The 19235-nt window shown below is 39.4% G+C and overlaps 2 protein-coding genes across 2 annotated transcripts; both read left to right on the top strand.

The window, feature by feature from the left end:
• Positions 1-4063: 4063 nt before the first annotated feature.
• Positions 4064-4573, top strand: LOC308088204 (transcription elongation factor 1 homolog; the record flags this gene model as incomplete). Its single annotated transcript, XM_080432612.1, has 2 exons — positions 4064-4308; positions 4399-4573. The coding sequence occupies 2 exons, from the start codon at positions 4064-4066 to the stop codon at positions 4571-4573; spliced, it is 420 nt and encodes a 139-aa protein (XP_080288738.1).
• A 3505-nt stretch (positions 4574-8078) lies between these two features.
• On the top strand, positions 8079-18749 carry spra (sepiapterin reductase a). Its single transcript, XM_080432608.1, has 4 exons — positions 8079-9424; positions 11368-11483; positions 13480-13654; positions 16224-18749. The coding sequence occupies exons 1-4, from the start codon at positions 9058-9060 to the stop codon at positions 16412-16414; spliced, it is 849 nt and encodes a 282-aa protein (XP_080288734.1). The 5' UTR covers positions 8079-9057; the 3' UTR covers positions 16415-18749.
• The last annotated feature ends 486 nt before the right edge of the window (positions 18750-19235 follow it).

Consider the following 19235-nt stretch of genomic DNA (forward strand, 5'->3'; position numbering starts at 1 on the left):
TTCTCATGTCTTTCTAAATAAACTACATCAATCAATCAATTACTTTACACCACTGCTACTGTGCATCTATAAATAAAGCCCCAAAAAAAAGGAAAAAAAGGTTAGAGGACTTCTATAGGAGACACCGGAGGAGACAGTGCAATCTGAACTCTCACAATAACTGAACGTTTCTTCAGATCAAGATGTAGGATGAAAACAAAGGCCTAAGGACCAGTGGTGGAAGAAGTACTCACATGTTTTACTTGAGTAAAAGTATCAATACCACCACATAGAAATACTGTTTCAGTAAAACTTCAGTAAAAGTACAAAAGCATTGGCATCAACATATACTACCAAAAGTAAACTCATTTTGCAGAATGTCCCATTTCGCAAGTTTCCAGATGTATATAATACTTTGAAATATAAATAGCAGATCTACAAGCTCACAACGCGTCGCTTTAGGGCTGAAGTGGTTAGTGTATGTTTTGTAATAATAATCAAAATCTACAAAGTAACTAGTAACTAGTAATTAACATTTTCAAATAACTGTAGTGGAGTAAAAGTACAATATTTGCCTCTGAGATGTAGTGGAGTAGAGGTAAAAGTACTGAAAATTGGCTGAAAGACTAAAAGTACTGAATGATTGTCCATTATCAAAAGGATAAACCCCACTATCCCCACAGTACACTGACTTGTAGCCAACAGCACAATAACTCCATTCACCTGTACCTAGGGATATTATATTGTTATGATATGGGACGGGATATAGACTGGGATTTAGCATTTTGCAATATTGTGGTATGGCTTAGTGTTGTCTCAGCTGGTTTTAATCACTCAAGCCTTATTTAATACTATAATAAAAACATTAAAAAAATAACAAAATAGCACAAGTAGTAGATCTACAAGCTCACAACATTTAGGTTTTGGATTTTGTGATACTAATTATATTGTCAGAATGAACTTTTAGAGTGACTTTGAGACCTGTTTTAATGGAAGTCAATGAGGACCCATTTTTGGATTATAAACTTCAATTCAACTGTTTTGCAACAGAGCGATATATCTTGTCAATTTGAGCAAGGCAACTACACAACCCAAACCAAAGTGTCATATTGCTTTAACCACTTAACCCCTCTAGACCATTGGTTCCAGGGGTCCTTGGGGGGGTTCCAGGGGGTCCCCAGCAAAATGGGTTAATACAGAGTCACAATCATTTCAACCACTTTAACCATATTTTATACTTTGGCTATTAAAACATAGCAGATCTACAAGCTCGTAGTGCGGCACCGAGTGCCACGCTACGAGCTTGTAGATCTGCTATTTTTGAAAAATTGTGAAACATGTGTGCAAATCTTTGAATATGTATATTTTTGTTCAACTCAAATCTTTGCTTCTGGGGGTCCCTGGAACAAAATATTTTGAGATGGGGGTCTGCGGCCAAATACATATCATTGTGGGGGTCCTTCACATGAAAAAGTTTGAGAACCACTGCTCTAGACTTAGTAAACTGGACATGATTTGGCTCTGCACTTGGAGCGCTTTTTTTGTGTCTACACCAAATGCCTTGCGTTTGGAGCTTGTAGATCGGCTATTTTTGGCGAATGTTCTCCCCAGAATATGGATGTTGGGGTTTGACACACTAAACACTCAGGGACAGCTTTGGCCTGTTGTATAAACACATACGCACATAAGCACTGGGCCCACGAGTCTCCACCATTACATTCGGAAACCAGGAGATGGAGTTGAAGGAGATCTACCATGCCGGCAACGGACCCTGATGGTTCTAGCCTGGTAAACCCTCCCTCCGGAAATCTCATTTCTATTTGATTCCAGGAGTGAGTCTGGCCTGATCGCCCATTCTGCAATATTGGCTGCGGGCTAACGTTGGGCGGGAGTAATACCGTTGACTGACAACCCCTTCAGCCAATGATAATTTTCCCCCTTCAGCCAATCAGCAGTTCACCAGTCTAATGTGACGCAACGGGACTTTTGAGACGGTGCCATGCCCAAAATGGGTTGCCTTATTCGGATACATGGGTGTCACTGCCCACCCCTACCGGTTCTCTAAATTCTTATTTTTAAATAGGCTTTGTCATGATTAATTGACCACATATATGAAGTTAAACAACTAAATTCTATCCAAACGATATCTTATAAGTAAATTCCGTGCCTCAAAATAGAAGTTAGAGAGCTTTTTGAAGTAAAAAAATAGCGGAGAATATAGCGGACAAGAAAAAGATGGCTGCCGTTCGTGTTTTGGGCTCACTCGAACTCGCCACCTGATTGGCCAACTGTCGCTGTCAATCACAGAACGATGTGCGACGACGCTGATAGGCTCGGTTAGCTGGTAATTCCACTAGAAACCCCCACAATGGGCTATCAGGCCAGACTCACTCCTGGAATCAAATAGAAATGAGATTTCCGGAAGGAGGGTTTACCAGGCTATGATGGTTCCACCTATGTACGAGGATCGGCTGCTTCAAATTGCAGCATGCGAGTGAGGGGACCTTGAGCAGACTGCAGAACACATCGTTTTTGCTTTGCTACTTGTAGCAGTCTTGATTTTGTTCTGTTTTTTATTTCAAATAAAAAACGAAACAAAAAACTATTAATTCAATAACATATTACATATTACATATCGTTGCTGTCCGGCAGAAACAAAAAGGTTCCGCTTTTGCATTTTTCCCCATAAATCAGTGCTATTGAACACCCTTTACGTCTGTGTGTTGATTCAAAACATATTGAACCAATGAAAAGTATCAAAACGCACTTCTGACAAAACTCCATTGGATCCTCAAACTTTCTGCTAAACCAGCTAACTCCACCAAGGGAGGTGGAGTTAGCTGGTTTTGCTGACTTCAGGCTCCACCCTCTTTTGACCTCCAACAACCTCATTGTGAGCTTGGAGGTCCATTCAGCTGTTCGTATCAATGATGAACAAAACTTCCTAACTCCACTTTTTGTTTAGTTTTTGTTTTCCTGAAAATTTTACATTTTGGAGTTAGCTGGTTTCTGCCGGACAGCAGAGATATCACATATTACAGACAGACAGACAGACAGACAGACAGACAGACAGACAGACAGAAATAACACCATATATGGGCATAAAAGGGACACAGGCAGACAAACAGACAGGCAGACAGACATATAGATAAACAACTCCATGTATGGGCATAAAAGGGAAACAGGCAGACAAACAGACAGGCAGACAGACAGACAGACATAATAGATAAAGAACTCCATGTATGGGCGTAAAAGGGAAACAGGCAGACAGACGGGTACACCGCGTTCTATGGGTACTACGGGTACTGCATAGTCACAGGAGCATGCGTTCCCAACAGGCTTCGGCCTAGAGTATGTTGATATCAGGTCGCCATGGTTCCCCGAGTATTTCCACCCAGAGCCATGTGGAACCGAAACAGGTCGTAGCACAGGGCACCACGAAGGGTTAATCCGGCCCTGCATATTGCTTTAAGGGGTTAAAAAGGGTTAGTTCAGATTTTTTGAGTATTTTCTGTAGGAAATACTTACCATTAATGCAGTGGTTGCAAAGGTATTAATTGATTGCCCGAGTCCCAAGGTCAGAGTTATGGTCCGGTTCTGATGAATATGAAGTAGTTCCGGTAGATTAGTAGATTTGGTGGGGGCCGCTCATTAAAAATAAATTCATTTAAAAAACTAGCGTCATTTGTATTGTTGACCTATTTCTACCTTATAGTGCAGGTTTCGTTCAATTTCGACCCCACTGTCACATGGTACTATTTTTTGTGTCATATATTTTGTGCGTGAGTAGGCTGCCGCGGCGTAGTGATTCTGGACACAAACATTAGTACCATGTGACAGAGGGGGCGAAATTGAACGAATTGCCCCGACAGGCAGACAGTGGAACTCTGTATTTGGCTAAGACTGATGTCGTATCTGATGACGCGAGATACAAGCAGAGCTGTTTAAAAGCACGCTCACCACCGTCCATCGCTCACACTGAGACAAAGCTCTGACTGAGTTACATGAAGTCACATCCAATGCTACACCCTTTACCAGAGTATCGTCTGCAGCAGGTCGTCTATTTGATCCAGGGCTGTCAACAATGGGACGCAGAAAGTCCAAGAGGAAGCCAGCGCCCAAGAAAAAACAGATGGGTCTGGACACCAAGTTCACCTGCCCATTCTGTAACTACTACAATTCCTGTGAAGTCAGAATGGAAAGGACTCAAAATATGGGAATTATAACATGCACCGTTTGCTTGGAGGAGTACCAAACACCTATAAATTATCTGTCAGAGCCAGTGGATGTTTTCAGTGAGTGGATAGATGCCTGTGAACAGGCCAATACGTAGCTGTTTAAATTAACCTCAGAGATTCTCTGCAGTAGTGCCGCAGAGGAGTACCCCCCCCCCCCCCGTTGTTCATGCCGTGGGCGAAGAAGGGTGTCAGCCTGTCCAGAAGATAAGGACTTCCCAGAGACTGGCCTCCAGGTACTGACTGGCACAGAAGAGAAGATGTGGACTTCCCACACAGCTCCAGAAACTACAGACTGGCACAGAAGAGAAGATATAGACCTCCACACAGCTACAGAGACTGGCCGAGAGGAATACTGACTGGCACAGAAGAGAAGCCATATTCTGCTGTTATTGGACCCTAGTCTCGCATAGCCAGACTTTCAGTGTCTGTCTGGTGATGTTTTGATACCGTGTGGGCTAGAGGTGTTTGGTATAATTCGGAAGCTACCCCCCGCACCCCAGGGGGGTCCTTCCTTATATATCCGGGTGGGGGTGGTAAGGTGTGACCTAAAAAAAACAAAAAGATGTGGGCTTAGTTTCAAGTGGTTATTAATGCTGCAGACCTACCTGAAGGAAGACAAACTTGTGTGACTGATGGCAGAATCGATGAAGACAGAATTGTGTGCGACTTAATGGCAGAATTGATGAAGACGAAAGAAGACAAGACGAATTGTGTAACTTAATGGCAGAATTGATGAAGACAAAAGAAGACAACATGAATTGTGTGACTTAATGGCAGACTTGATGAAGACAAAGATGACGACAAATGAAATTAATGACTTAATGGCACACTTGATGAAGACGGACAAAGATTGTATGGGAGACTGCACTAGTTCGAGTTTCCAATGTTGAAGCATGTCACTTAAGCTGTAGACAAGATTTCTGGTTTCAACAAAATACGGAGAGTAAGATGGGTCAATAATAGTTTGACAAAGATTCAATGGATATCAGTTCTACAACTTACTTTGGTCGATATGAGATAATCGTCTCTTTGATGTTTGTTGGTTAGATAAGAAAAGATAAGATATGGTAGGAGAAGATAGAATGATAAGGTTTGATTGTTGAAAGAATATACAGTATTACAGACTATTGATTTTTAAGACAAAGACGACAAACGAGTTGTGCGACTGAATGGCGGACTTGATGAAGGCAAAATACAAGACGAGCGAGTTCTGCGACGGAATCACAGAATTGATGAAGATAAAAGAAGACGAAAGAGTTGTGCGACTGAGTGGCATAATTGATGACAAAAGAAGACAAGAATTGTGCGACGGATTTAGTATTTATAAATTCATTTATTTACTCTTATTGATGTACTCATGAACTCATGAAGACTTACAGACTTACGACTGAATGCAATATTAAGAGTCTTGGTTTCTCTCTACACTTCCGATATAAAGTAAAATACAAATAAAAATAAGTTCTGGAAAAACAAGAACAAAAAAGACAGTTTTAAACTTTTTTTTTACACTTTTTTTTTTTACATGTGAATCACCTTATGTTCCTATCAAATTGTTTTAATATTACATGGTTTAATATTAATGCAGACATTGTGTTCAGGAAGAGTGGTCAACATGGTGGTCCTATATATCGTTATTGTCGGCTAGAAACCTTGTATCTCCATATTTAAACTTTTTTTTTTTCCATAAATGAATGTCACAATGCGTCAGTACGTGAAGTGTTGTGAGCTTGTAGATCTGCTTGTAGATCTGATGTTGCTATTTTTGAAGGTTTCTAGTGCAGACCTGAATAACAAGACAAATAAATGAGCGATGACCAAGGCTATTAGATTTGCATTTTCATAGTGTATATATTTATTTTTTTTGTATCGTTTTTACTCAATTCTTAATTTCAAATAGTTTTTAAAGAGGGTTTACTAGTTTAGTTTAGTTTTTATTTTGTGATAAGGCCTCATATTAGTTTTGGTTAGTTTTAGTTTTATTTAGTTGTATTGTAGTATGCAATATTGGTCAGGGCGTGATTCAAAAAGGTTAGAAAATGTATTAAAAACATACCATTTAATAAAACTGCCACTGTTAAACAAATGTAAGATATGTTTCATATACAACCAAATTACTAGGCTTATGTATGGACTACATTGACAAAGACTAAACCAAGGACAGTTTTTCTATTATTTTTGTTAATTTGGTAAGTACACAATAATACAGTTTCAGTTAGTTACCTTTTTTAAAGCCTTGTTTTTATTTTTATTCCAACCAAAGTTCTATTACAATTGTATTTGTCCAATCTGTATGGTAGAATATGTTAATAGAATATAACTTATACAATTGGTGTGGTTGTATTTGGTCACCCGGCTCCTCTATTGAGACATTTAGATCCTGTGTCTAGGTTGGACACGACCTTTGACACAATCCTCTTTCTGGTTGCACACTAAATTTAATTTCTCCCCAGAGCAAGCAGACAGGCTCTATTGGCTTGTTTTTAAATAGTTTTTCAATTTTTGTTAGTTTTGATGTGGACCTGAAGAGCAAGACAAGTTAAAGCTGCACTATATATAACTTTCCTCTTCTGCACAAGTGCTGACAAGAAAGTATAGTTGACTCTTGAGGATCTCCTCATAATCAGTGTTGGAATAGTTACTACAACATAGTAATATGTTACTTATTACATATTACTTGTTTAAAAAGTAATGTAGTTACTTTACTTATTACTCCCTGCCAAAAGTAACTAGTTACTTATTACTTAGTTACTTTTTTTTTCTCGCCCCCAGTAATTGCATCCTTTCTCCCCAAAAGTCTGACTTTGCATTTTCAACATTAGCAGTTGTTTTTTTTCTCTTTTCTGCAGCCTACATTGTAAAATCCTCATTGTTGATTTAACTCTGAAAAGTGTTCTGTACACATGACGGGTCCATTTGGTTCTATTTGTACACTCATTTCAATTATATTAACACTAAGACTTTTACTGTGTATGAATTCATAACTTACAGACTAAATGAAAACCATTTGACTATGAATTGAATACTAAGGACCTCAATGGAAACAAGACCGCAAGGACTTTTTTGGAAGTATTTTAAATGTATTTCATGTATTTTTTGCCTAAAAAAATATTCAAATTCAAACACCTGGGCTCAAACAGATAATGACTCATCATGAGACACAATCTTTGAACAACTTCTGTTGTTTATTAAACAAAATGTATTCTAATAAAATACAAAAATAAAAAGGCTCCCATAGCAACACATATCATCGTGGCAGAATGTAGGAGCAAATGCAAGTAAAAAAAAATCAATCATTCTGTATGACTGCTGAAAATAAAGTGCTTAATTTCTTTGTTAACAAAAGTAATTCTAATAGAATAAAAAGGCTCCCATAGCAACACGTATCATCCACCTTAAGGCTCGTGAAAAAAAGTAATAAATTACTTTTTGAAAAAAAGTAAAGGTAATAATATTACTCAAAACGTGAAAGTAATTAGTTACGTTACTAGTTACTGGGAAAAAGTAATAATATTACTTTAAGTTACATATTACTTTAGTTACTTTCCAACACTGCTCATAATGCACATCATGTAAAGTTATCACCATATTAAAGCATAAAAACATGTACAACCCCATCAGGATAATGCCAGATAAAACGCTGGGTAAAAATAACTAAGTGATAAATGTAAGAATTAGGAATACATTTGGATTTAAAATGTGGAGGAAAGAGGAAGAGGATAAATGACAATGATGCATGATAGCTTTATTTTTCCTTATAGTGAATACCGGTCCATATCTATCCGACAGTATATTAATTAATTATACCAATAAAGGGAGGAAACTTCTAGTTATAATAGTATTTGAGTTTATTCCAGAGAAGAGATCTTACAAGCGTCGGAAAAGCATGGTTCCAGATATATTCTTCTGAAGTTTAAACAGAGATACACAGTGTGGGTTTATGCCTTCCGTCATCACGTCAGCAGTTGTCTGTGGCCCATGCTTCGTTTCCTTGGCAACTAGGTTCACGGCGAGCTCGATACTGTGCACAATTCCGAGATTAACCTACTATCTTAATGTTGTCATACTAGGGGCCATCAAACAAAAACAAAGTTGCAGGCACTGCCGAGGGACCTTAGGAAGTTCAACCAAACTGACACCCAAGAGGCAGGCTGGCTAGCAATATATGAACAAGCACATACATGAAATATATATTTATCAGATAGATAAATACATTTATACATCTATCAATGCATAACACTGAAAGCATCATGGCCTTAAAGGGAACAAAAACGTTTAATTTCAGTGAACGAACTATTTCGTTCACGTTCACGGCAATGATCCGTTCAAACGATTTGTGCAAATGATTTGTTGAAATGATCTGTTCAAATGATTTGTTGAAATGATCTGTTCAAATGATTTGTTCAAATGATTTGTTCAAATGATTCGTTCAAATGATTCGTTCATGTCTAGTGAAAAAACAACTCAACCGCACCGCTGTCTGTCTGTCGCGGGAACAGCCCGCCCTCCCGTCCTGTTTACGGGGGGAGAGTAGCCTGATTATCAGCCTGAAGCTGCGTGGAGCTCAGAGAGTGGGCGGGGTCTATGGTTTGGAACCAGGCTAGTGGGGGAGAGGGCATGAACGAACGCGTGAACGTAACAGGCAGCTTCAAGGAAGTGAACGGGGTTCGTTCACTGGAACGAATCGATCATGAACGAGCCATCACTACGAGCCATTGCAAAGACAACCGACCAGTCCAGTCCCGTGTAGCTTACTGGTCGTGACTGTGTGTTTCCAGTGTGAGCCACAGAGTCGTCATCTTGTTCTACCAGAGACTTCTAACCGGCAGATGTGTGCAGCGCGATGCAGGCCGCCGACGACGACGCGTCTTCTTCTTCCTCCTCCTCCTCCTCCTCCTCCTCGGGCTTCGGCCGGACTGTGTGCGTGGTGACGGGCGCGTCCCGTGGCTTCGGCCGCACGGTGGCCAGGGACGTGTCGCCGCTGTTCGGGCCGGGCTCCGTGCTGCTGCTGGCGGCCCGCAGCGGCGCAGAGCTCCGCTCTCTGCGGGAGGAGCTGACCGGAGGGTCGGTGGCGGGGGCTGGGGGTCTGTGCGTGGAGTGCGTGGCGGCGGACCTCGGGCGTCAGGACGGCGTGGACAGCGTGGTCAGCGCAGTGAGACAGCACGCTGCTGGACAGAAGTTTGATCAGCTGCTTTTGATCAACAATGCAGGTGAGGAAAGATACACTGTTTACAATGGTGGGAAAATAAGTATTTTTTTTTTACTCCAGTAAAAGTATCAATACTGTAATGTAGAAATACTTACGTTACAAGTAAAGGTCTAGAATTAAAAATGTACTTGAGTAAAAGTATAAAAGTATTGGTATCAAAATGTACTTAAAGTACCAAAAGTAGAAAGTAGCCTACTCATTATGCAGAATGTCCCGTTTTACAACTTTTCAAAATGTATAAAACTCTTTTGAAAATAGCATATATACAAGCTCACAACGCTTGACACTTTGTGAGCTGGTAGATCGGCTATTTTCAAATAGCCTATGTATAAAATAGGGCTGAAGTGGTTAATGTATGTTTTATGCAAGGGATAATGCATTATCCCGCTTATTACACGGCTACTTAATAAATACATAAATACATTTACCCAAAAGTAACAACAAAACGAAGTATTTCCTTGCTTACGGCAATGAAAGTATTCCATAAGTATTGGGCTGGGCGGACAAGTTCGCCTCGGAAAACAAATGACAGAATAAAAAAAAGACTCGCCCCAAAACACACTCGCCCCCCATTCTATATACTGCCGATTTGCCTGTAATACCGCCGGATTTGCCCCGGGGCGACTGTGTTTTGGGGCGAACGTTTTGGTATTTCCCCCGTTGTTGAGCGGCTTGAGCCACGATAAACAAGGAAGTGAAGTGGATCAAATAGAATCACTTTTCGGTTATTGCATCGTCTATTTCTCAATAGACGATGCAGATCTACAAGCTCACAACTTGTGAGCTTGTAGATCTGCTATTTTCAAATGTTTTGCGTCTTTCTTATATTATTTGACAATTTGGCCAATGTTTGACCAGTTTTTATAGTATAGTTTGTTGATTACTTTGGATGGAGTTAGGGTCTTTTTCTTTTCTTTCTTTTTTAGGTATTAGAAACTATAAAAAGGTCTTTATGTCCTTAAATTGTCACTTCACTGTCACAGGGATACCTGAGACCAAACCGTTAAAGAACCACTGTTGTAGGTTCTAACTGGCCCTTGCATCAGGATCAGTCGATGTTCTCTGTTTTTCCTTTTGAAGCCATTTGAAAATGGCTGATCTATTGTAGGAAAAGAGGCTATTATATTGTTATTATGAAATGACAGACAGGTTATACATTCTGTTGTACAGACTTCATTTTACTATCACTGAATTGTTGTTTTAATGTCTTTTAAAAGTGCTGCTCATGCACAACAGTAGGCTGTTTAATTTGATAGGAGTCAAATGGTGAAACTAGTACCGTTACACCAATGGACATTTCAACTCTAATTTGACAGGCATTATGATGGACACCAATGCAAGCACATAACCTTGTTGAGAACATTTCCAACATCGTTTTTAAAGTTATACTTATGATGAATTAATCTTTTCTGAGGTCATAATATTTGACATGTAGACCTAATCATACCATATATCAAATTATGAAGCTTTTAAAGAGAGTACATTTTTTTGGTTGCAATTTGCAGAAGTAACCCGTTCATTTTCTCTGTCAACCAGTACAGGCTGAAATATGAGTGAAACCTGCAGCACATATTGAATAGTTTTGGTCCTTGTGTTTCTGTCACAGTCTCTCTAGGGGACATGTTAACATAATGTCTCTCTAGGGGTTAGGGTTTATGGACATTAAACATAAATGTGTGTTTGTGTCCTATAGCCTCTCTAGAGGACATGTTAACATAATGTTAAAGTTATTAAATATACATTAATATGTTATGAAAGCCACTCTAGGGGACATGTCTCGCTATGCCAGGAGCTTCATGGAGATGTTAACATAATGTTATTAAATATACATTAATATGTTATTACAGCCACTCTAGGGGACATGTCTCGCTATGCCAGGAGCTTCATGGAGATGTTAACATAATGTTAATATGTTATTGAATATGAATTAATATGTTATTACAGCCTCTCTAGGGGACGTGTCCCGCTATGCCAGAAGCTTTACGGACATGAAGGACATGGACTCATATCTGTCACTGAACATCAGCTCTGCTCTGTGTCTGACCGCCGCTGTGCTGCAGGTAAGATGTATTCAAATTATATAAAGGTGTAGTTTTTATGTGTTTTTGTTTTATTTAACTGTAATAACTGCTGTGCTGGGGGTAAGATTTTTACACTTCTTTAAATGATGTTTTTTATGTTTTTAGTTTTTAATAATAATAATAATATTAAAGGTAGGGTAAGTGATATTTTTTGGTTAAAACAAAAAGTATTTTTTTAAAAGGAAAAAATACTATATTCTGATAGTAATCATTGCTAGTAACAGTAACAGTTTTTTCAGTAACAGATGTCTTCCTGTCTCTCCAGCTCTTTAATAAACAGAAAATACATTTTTCGGTAGGTGTCAAAATCTCAGCCAATCAGGAGAAAGTACCCATTTTTAAGCTTAATTTGTATAGTGTTCCAGTTCAAATTTTGTCTGCTCATTTCTTAGTGTCATCACTTCCAATTTCACTTGTTTAATCTGTATCCTGATTGAGTTCTCTGTCCTGGTTGGATAAAATTGGAAATGAAACTGAAACTGAAACGAAAATGCATTTTCTGTTTAACACATTGAATGCCAGTCGCGTAGATCTACGCGAACCTATTTAAAGCCGCAGCGTGCCAGTCGCGTAGATCTACGCGAACCGCCGATTCCCATTGAAATTGCCCCAGGTGCACTTTCCGAATTTTTTTGATCCATTTCCGTTTCCGGTTTCCGGTCGGAAACAGAATTATTCGGATTCCGTTTTTTTCGATCGTATCCGCTTCCTGTCTGGGATCCTGTTTAAAACTCGATTTTCTCGGTTGTTGTTTTTCTCCTCGCTGATCACTGTTTAGCGTTGATCCACTGTATCTTCAAGATGGCGGCTCGCATTTGGAAACTATTTTCGCTGGCCGTTTCTCACAGATCCGCTGTGTGTTTAGAACCAAATGAACGCGCACTTTTAACTTATTTAGCGAGGTCTGTGGCGACATGAAAAAAACAACAATAAAACGCTGGCACTGGTCAGTACATTATGAGATTAAACTCTGGCATGGAATGTGTTAATAAAGAGGTGGAGAGACAAGGAGACTCCTTTTACTGAACAAACACTCTATAGCAATGAGTACTATCAGAATATAGAGCTATTTAACACTTATTTTAACCAAAGCAAATCACTTACCCTACCTTTAATGTATTGTTAACTATATTAACCTAAGCCCTGCACGCTTTACAAAGCGTGCAGGGCTGAATTGTACAGTGGTCAATGTAATAATTATAATAATAATAATAATAGTACTATGGCAAGGCAAGGCAATTTTTATTTGTATAGCACATTTCAACAACAAGGCAATTCAATGTGCTTTACACAGATCAAGAAAAGGAAACACAGTTACAATATTATAAAATGACATTAGGATGCATAAAACAAGAAAAAAGTTAAAATGAATAGATACAGTTACAGTGCAGAAAAGAAAAGAGAAAAAAAATAAAAATAAACAAGAGTGGCAGCAGACGTTTATTTGTGGGTTTAGGGACAGAAAGCAGACCTTTCCCAGATGACCTGAGAGATATGGATGGTTCATGATATCGTCCAATATCAGAAATGTATTTTGGCCCCTAAACCATTCAAAGCTTTATAGACCAACAGTAGTATTTTGAAATCAATTCTTTGACACACAGGGAGCCAGTGTAAGGATTTAAGAACTGGAGTGATATGCTCCACTTTCTTGGTATTAGTAAGGACTCCAGCAGCAGCGTTTTGAATCAACTGCAGTCGTCTGATGGATTTTAGTAGTAGTAGTAGTAGTAGTAGTAGTAGTAGTAGTAGTAGTAGTAGTAGTAGTAGTAGTAGTAGTAGTAGTAGTAGTAGTAGTAGTAGTAGTAGTAGTAGTAGTAGTACTACAGTAGTAGTAGTAGTAATACAATAATAATTATGTATTATCAACTCTTTTAACAGGCCTTTCCAAAGCGTGCAGGGCTGAAGCGTACCGTGGGCAATGTTAATAATGATGATGATGTTGATAATTATATATTATTAACTATATTAACAGGCCTTTCCAAAGCGTGCGGGGCTGAAGCGTACGGTGGTCAATGTTTCTTCTCTGGCTGCGGTGAAGCCGTTCCCGTCCTGGGTCCTGTACTGCACCGGGAAGGCTGCCAGGGACATGATGTTCAGGGTGCTGGCTGAGGAGGAGCCTGATGTCAGGGTGCTCAACTACGCCCCGGGTGAGTCAATGTTAACCCTACAACCCTTAAGGCCAGTCCACTCCAATGTAACTCCTTGCAGCATGCAACTACTTGCAACCGTTATCCCCAATGGCAGTAGCAAGGAGTTGCATTGGTGTGGACAGAACGTATCTGTGTTACAGTTTTTCACAATTGTTAACACACGTTTCTCCAAACAATAACGGCTTTCTCAAAACTGCACACACAAAACTGAAAACCTCACACACAAAATGCTAAACCCCACACTGCCTTTGCAAGATGACTCTTTGCCATCAAATCTTTTAACTGTTCACAAAATGGAACTCGTGTTTTCATTTGGTACACACAGCCATATTTTCTAATGACACACACATACCATTCATTACAGTACACACAAAATGCTAAACCCCACGCTGCCTTTGCAAGATGACTCTTTGCCATCAAATCTTTTAACTGTTCATAAAATGGAACTCGTGTTTTCATTTGGTACACACAGCCATATTTTCAAATGACACACACATACCATTCATTACAGTACACACAAAATGCTAAACCCCACGCTGCCTTTGCAAGATGACTCTTTGCCATCAAATCTTTTAACTGTTCACAAAATGGAACTCGTGTTTTCATTTGGTACACACAGCCATATTTTCAAATGACACACACATACCATTCATTACAGTACACACAATAAGCATGTGCTGCACACTAACAAACATTTACAGCACACTGCAGGGCAAAATTGAAAACACAATCATAGAAATGGAACACACCATGACAATGACTCTGGAGAATGAGCCATTTCTCCTTTTGTAAAATGACTCAGTGTAGGCCTACTTTTTTCAAACATAAAACAAAACAAATATGCAGCCAAAAATGTTTTATTTCTCTACATGATTTAGGCATCATGCCTCCGGTTCATGTCTGGCCAGAGGGCCTCATCCACATCATAGGCGATGTTCTCCCTGTCCAAGCAGCGTTGGAAGAAACGCCTCGAGTGGCGCATGAAGCCCTGACAGACCTCAACAGTGACTAGGGCTGCAATCGATTTTTACGATTTTTGTAAATTGACATTTTTCGATTTTGAATTGGAAAAAAACATATTTTACTAATCGAGAATCGTTTGTTTTGAAAAAATCGGAAAAGAATCAGAATCGTGACCCCAAGAATCGGAATCGAATCGTGAGATAGCAGAAGATTCACACCCTAACAGTGACGTCGCCACAAGCCTCCTCCATGGCCTGGAGCAGTGGGACCCGGCTCTGTGGGTTCCGTTCATTTACCTTCCACCTCCAAGCTCAAAATAACTCCTCAATGGGATTCAGGAAAGGAGAATAAGGTACAGAACGGAAAAATGTGGGTGGTCCTGGAACCACTCACGCACTGGAGCAGCCCGGTGGTGCAAATTGCTCACCAGACCTGAATGTTTAGAGATTTGACTATTTAGGTGTTATAGATTGATGCTTTGAGATTTTGCGTGAGAAGTGTGTGCAGCAACTGAACATTGTGTGTAGTGTTTGGACAACAAGGTGTGTTGTAAATTGTTGCTTTGAGATTTTGCGTGAGAAGAGTGTGCAACAACTGAACATTGTGTGTAGTGTTTGGACAACAAGGTGATAATGTACTGAACATTGTGTGTAGTGTTTGGACAACAAGGTGATAATGTAATGATAGTGATGAGTGTAAAGAAGGAAAGTCAGAGTCTAATGCAGATAAGGGAGTGTGAAGTAGTGCCAAATTGGGTCGAGCGATTAGTACATGAAGTTAAGGTTGTGAAAATTGTGCCGAATTTTTGCTTTTTGTGTGTTAACAATTGTGAAAAACTGAACACTTTAACTATTATTTTACACTTCAGCTTTTCAAAAATAGCAGATATACAAGCTCATAGCACGGCACCGAGTGCCGCACAATAAGCTTGTAGATCTGCAATTAAAAAAACAAAACAAAACAAAAAAATAAATAATATATATATATATATATATTTATATATATATATTTGTTTTTAAACAAACTTTTTTAACTCAAATCTTTGCTGCTGGGGCTCCCTCCCTGGAACAAAATATTTTGAGATGGGGGGTCCGTGGCCAAATACAAATCATTTTGGGGGCCCTTGACATGATTATAGCAATATATTCTTTTTCAAAAAACTGTTAGGATTTAGAAGACATCCCCCAGAAGTAAAGATTTGAGTTACAAATGTTTGCTTTAAGAAACATATATTCAAAGATTTGCTAAAATTTTCATGATTTAAAAAAAAATAGCAGATCTACAAGCTCATAGCGCGCCGCGCTATGAACTTGTAGATCTGCTATTTTTTTAATAACCAAAGTATGAGATAATGGTTACAGTGGTTAAAATCTAAAATGACAGATGCTTTCCCAGTCTTAATGGGTTCAAACTGTTTTGTTGCAAGGAGTTGTGGCTAGTTGCATTGGTGTGGTCTGGCCTTTAGCCTGGGTGAGGTCAATACTAACCTTGTATAACCCTTACCCGGGTGAGTCAATACTAACCTATAACTCTTACCTGGGTGACACCACCTCATTCTGAACTTGAATGATAATAATAATACTAATAATAATAATGTCCTCAGGTCCTCTAGATACCTCCATGCTGGTAGAAGCCAGGTCCAACACAGCGGATCCCAGTGTGAAGCAGTCCTTCTTGGAGATGTTCTCCCAGGGTCAGGTCCTCACGTGTGAGACGTCCTGCGCCAAGCTGCTGCAGGTTCTGCTGAGAGACGAGTTCACGTCCGGACAGCACCTGGACTTCTATGACATCTAGGACACCGCTTCCGAAACTAATCTAATAGGCTCTATTCACAGCAGCCATATTATGAAGACATTCACAGGTGTTACCAATGATACTAATGAAGGCTATGTTCCATTCTGGTCAAACAGAGTCAGGGTGCTGATATTGTGCATGTTGGCCCACTGGAAACACTCTGTTACACCAGTGGGTCTACAGTTGGGGTCCAGGGACCCTCATGGGCTTCCACATGGCCCCTTACAGGTGTGTAACTCTGAGAGTGTACAAATGGAACCAACATTTGGTTCCATTTGTACACTCTCAGAGTTATGGGGGTCGTGGAAATCACTGTGCTACACTAAATGGAACAGAGCCTTCATTAGTATCATTGGTAACACCTGTGAAGGAAGTGATAATATGGCTGCTGTGCATAGAGCCTATGATCCAGAGGCCTGATAATCCTAACGTGTGAGACCTCCAGCTCCGAGCTGCTGCAGGTTCTGCTGAGACGAGTTTACATCCGGACTGCAACATCTAGAGCAGTGGTTCTCAACCTGTGGGTTGGGACCCCCAGGGTGGTCCCCACATGGTTTTGGGGGGGGGTCCCCAGATGACAGTCAAGTGACAATTTAGGGACTTTTAAGACCTTTTTAATATCTCAAAAAGAAAAAGAGCATACTGGATCCAAAGTAATCAAACAAACTATACTAAAAAAAACTGGTCAAACATTGGCCAAATTGTTTTGTTACAAGAAGTTGCGACTAGTTGCAAAGCGAGGTGTTGTGAGCTTGTAGATCTGCTATTTTCACAATATGTATCTGGAACCAAAAATGTAATGCCTTAACTCCTACATTCCAAGTGCTTATCAGGGTGGGGGGTCCCCAGTTCAAATATGATTATTTTGGGGGGTCACAGCCTGAAAACTTTGAGAACCACTGATATAGAGCATGTGACATAGATAGAGCATGTGACATCTAGAACATGTGACATCCAGAACATGTGACATCCAGAACGCTGCTTCCAGGACCTCCAGTATGAGGCTAATTGTTTGAAATATTTAGGACAAAAATCCTCAGTGACCCATCTTCATTATAATTGGTCCTCTCTTATGATCATTAGAAGATGGAACCATTTCTGTCTATTCACTCAGTGTCTCAGAGGAGGGCTGTGGACAGTACAGAAACCTGCCTACCAGTGACATCATTGGTAGGCATTTTATTCATATAAATATATATTTTTAAATGGTTCCATCGTATAATGAGCATTAGTGAGGACCAATTATATGAAGATATAGTATTATAATGAGTATTAGTGAGGACCAATTATATGAAAATGTGTGAAGTGATCCTTTAATTGAACTCTGAGAGTGAACAAATGTCCATTTGTACACATTGGTCCATTTGGTTTCATATGTACACTCAGAGTTAAAGACCTGTAAGGGTCAATTTGGTTCCATGTGTACACTCTCAGTTACAGACCTGTAAGGGTCCATTTGGTTTCATATGTACACTCAGAGTTACAGACCTGTAAGGGTCCATTTGGTTTCATGTGTACACTCAGAGATACAGACCTGTAAGGGTCCATTTGGTTTCATATGTACACTCAGAGTTACAGACCACAGATTGGGTTCATTCATGGATGTTCAACAGAGGGTCTGGGATCCCTAGGGGGTCCTCACAGTTACTACAGGGGGGCCAACTTTTTTTTTGGTACTTACAGTATATTTTTATGGAAATACTTTTTCACGGGCTGTGTTGTTAAACATTTGATACAGTTGAATTAGTGTAGTTGTTTTGTTTTTATAAAGATTTTTATTATTAATAGTTAATTTAGTTTGAGAACCAAGCCTGATCTAGTGACCTGAAAACCAGCTGTAATCTGTAATCTGTGCTTTATTTCACATCATTAAAACCGGGAAAGAATCTGTGTCATTTCAAGTTTTAGCGTTGGCTATTCAAAAATAGCAGATCTACAAGCTCACAGCGCATCACTTGCGTACATCTGCTATTTTTGAACATGTTTTTAAAAATCTGAATAATTTGGAACTTTTTTAAAAACTCAAATCTTCTCTTCTGGGGAGTCTTTCACAAACACATTTCAGATGCGAGGGGTCCACGGCCAAATATATATCATTTTGGGGGTCCTTGGCACGAAAATGTTTGAGAAGTAATGATTTAGAAGGCATTTGTAGAATCAGCCTCAGGTTTTAATGGGTTAAGGACCAAATGCAGCATTCTAACATGTTTATGGTTTCTTTAGAAACCAATCTGGTGGTATGAGTACATGATGTGTACTGATTTAAACGCTACATTCTAGCATTTATAAAGTCAGGGTGCCTCAATGTGTTCATGTTCATAGCGTGCATGAACACATTAAGGCACCCTGACTTTATCAGTGCTGGAATGTAGCGTTTGAATCAGTTTGACACATCATGTGCACACACCACCAGATTGACTTAATAAATGCTAGAATGTACTGTAGTGTTTAAATCAGTTTGACACATCATGTGCACTTTGTGTGCTCTTTCTGTAAACGGTCAATAAAACTGCAACCATTCCATCCATGCTGTGTTGAATGATTTCAAAGTCTTGGAAAGAAGAAGGAAGTTTTCACTCAGGCTAATCAGCAATTTATGCTAATAGTTTGGGTCAAGTAGTGTAAAAAATAAATAAAGATCTTCTATACATCAGCAAGTCTTTGTCTTTAAACTACTCAAATAGTCTTATTTTTTGTATTTGTTTTACTACAGTCTATTTTAATAGTGTAAGTTTGTGCCTATGGGAAAAATAAATCATAATGGAGGCCTACTTAGTCACAGAATCTATGGGACAATACTAATACTAATGTGCTTAGTCAT

Source organism: Gymnoscopelus braueri (genome assembly GCF_963280865.1).
Source record: "Gymnoscopelus braueri genome assembly, chromosome: 7".
Taxonomy (NCBI): domain Eukaryota; kingdom Metazoa; phylum Chordata; class Actinopteri; order Myctophiformes; family Myctophidae; genus Gymnoscopelus; species Gymnoscopelus braueri.

What these genes read in the sequence shown, in the direction of transcription:
- spra (XM_080432608.1), top strand. Translation starts at nt 9,058, where the DNA reads ATGCAGGCCGCCGACGACGACGCGTCTTCTTCTTCCTCCTCCTCCTCC. An exon ending in TGACCGCCGCTGTGCTGCAG is followed by an intron (nt 11,484 to 13,479) that starts GTAAGATGTATT and finishes CTATATTAACAG; the next exon opens with GCCTTTCCAAAGCGTGCGGG. An exon ending in GGTGCTCAACTACGCCCCGG is followed by an intron (nt 13,655 to 16,223) that starts GTGAGTCAATGT and finishes TAATGTCCTCAG; the next exon opens with GTCCTCTAGATACCTCCATG.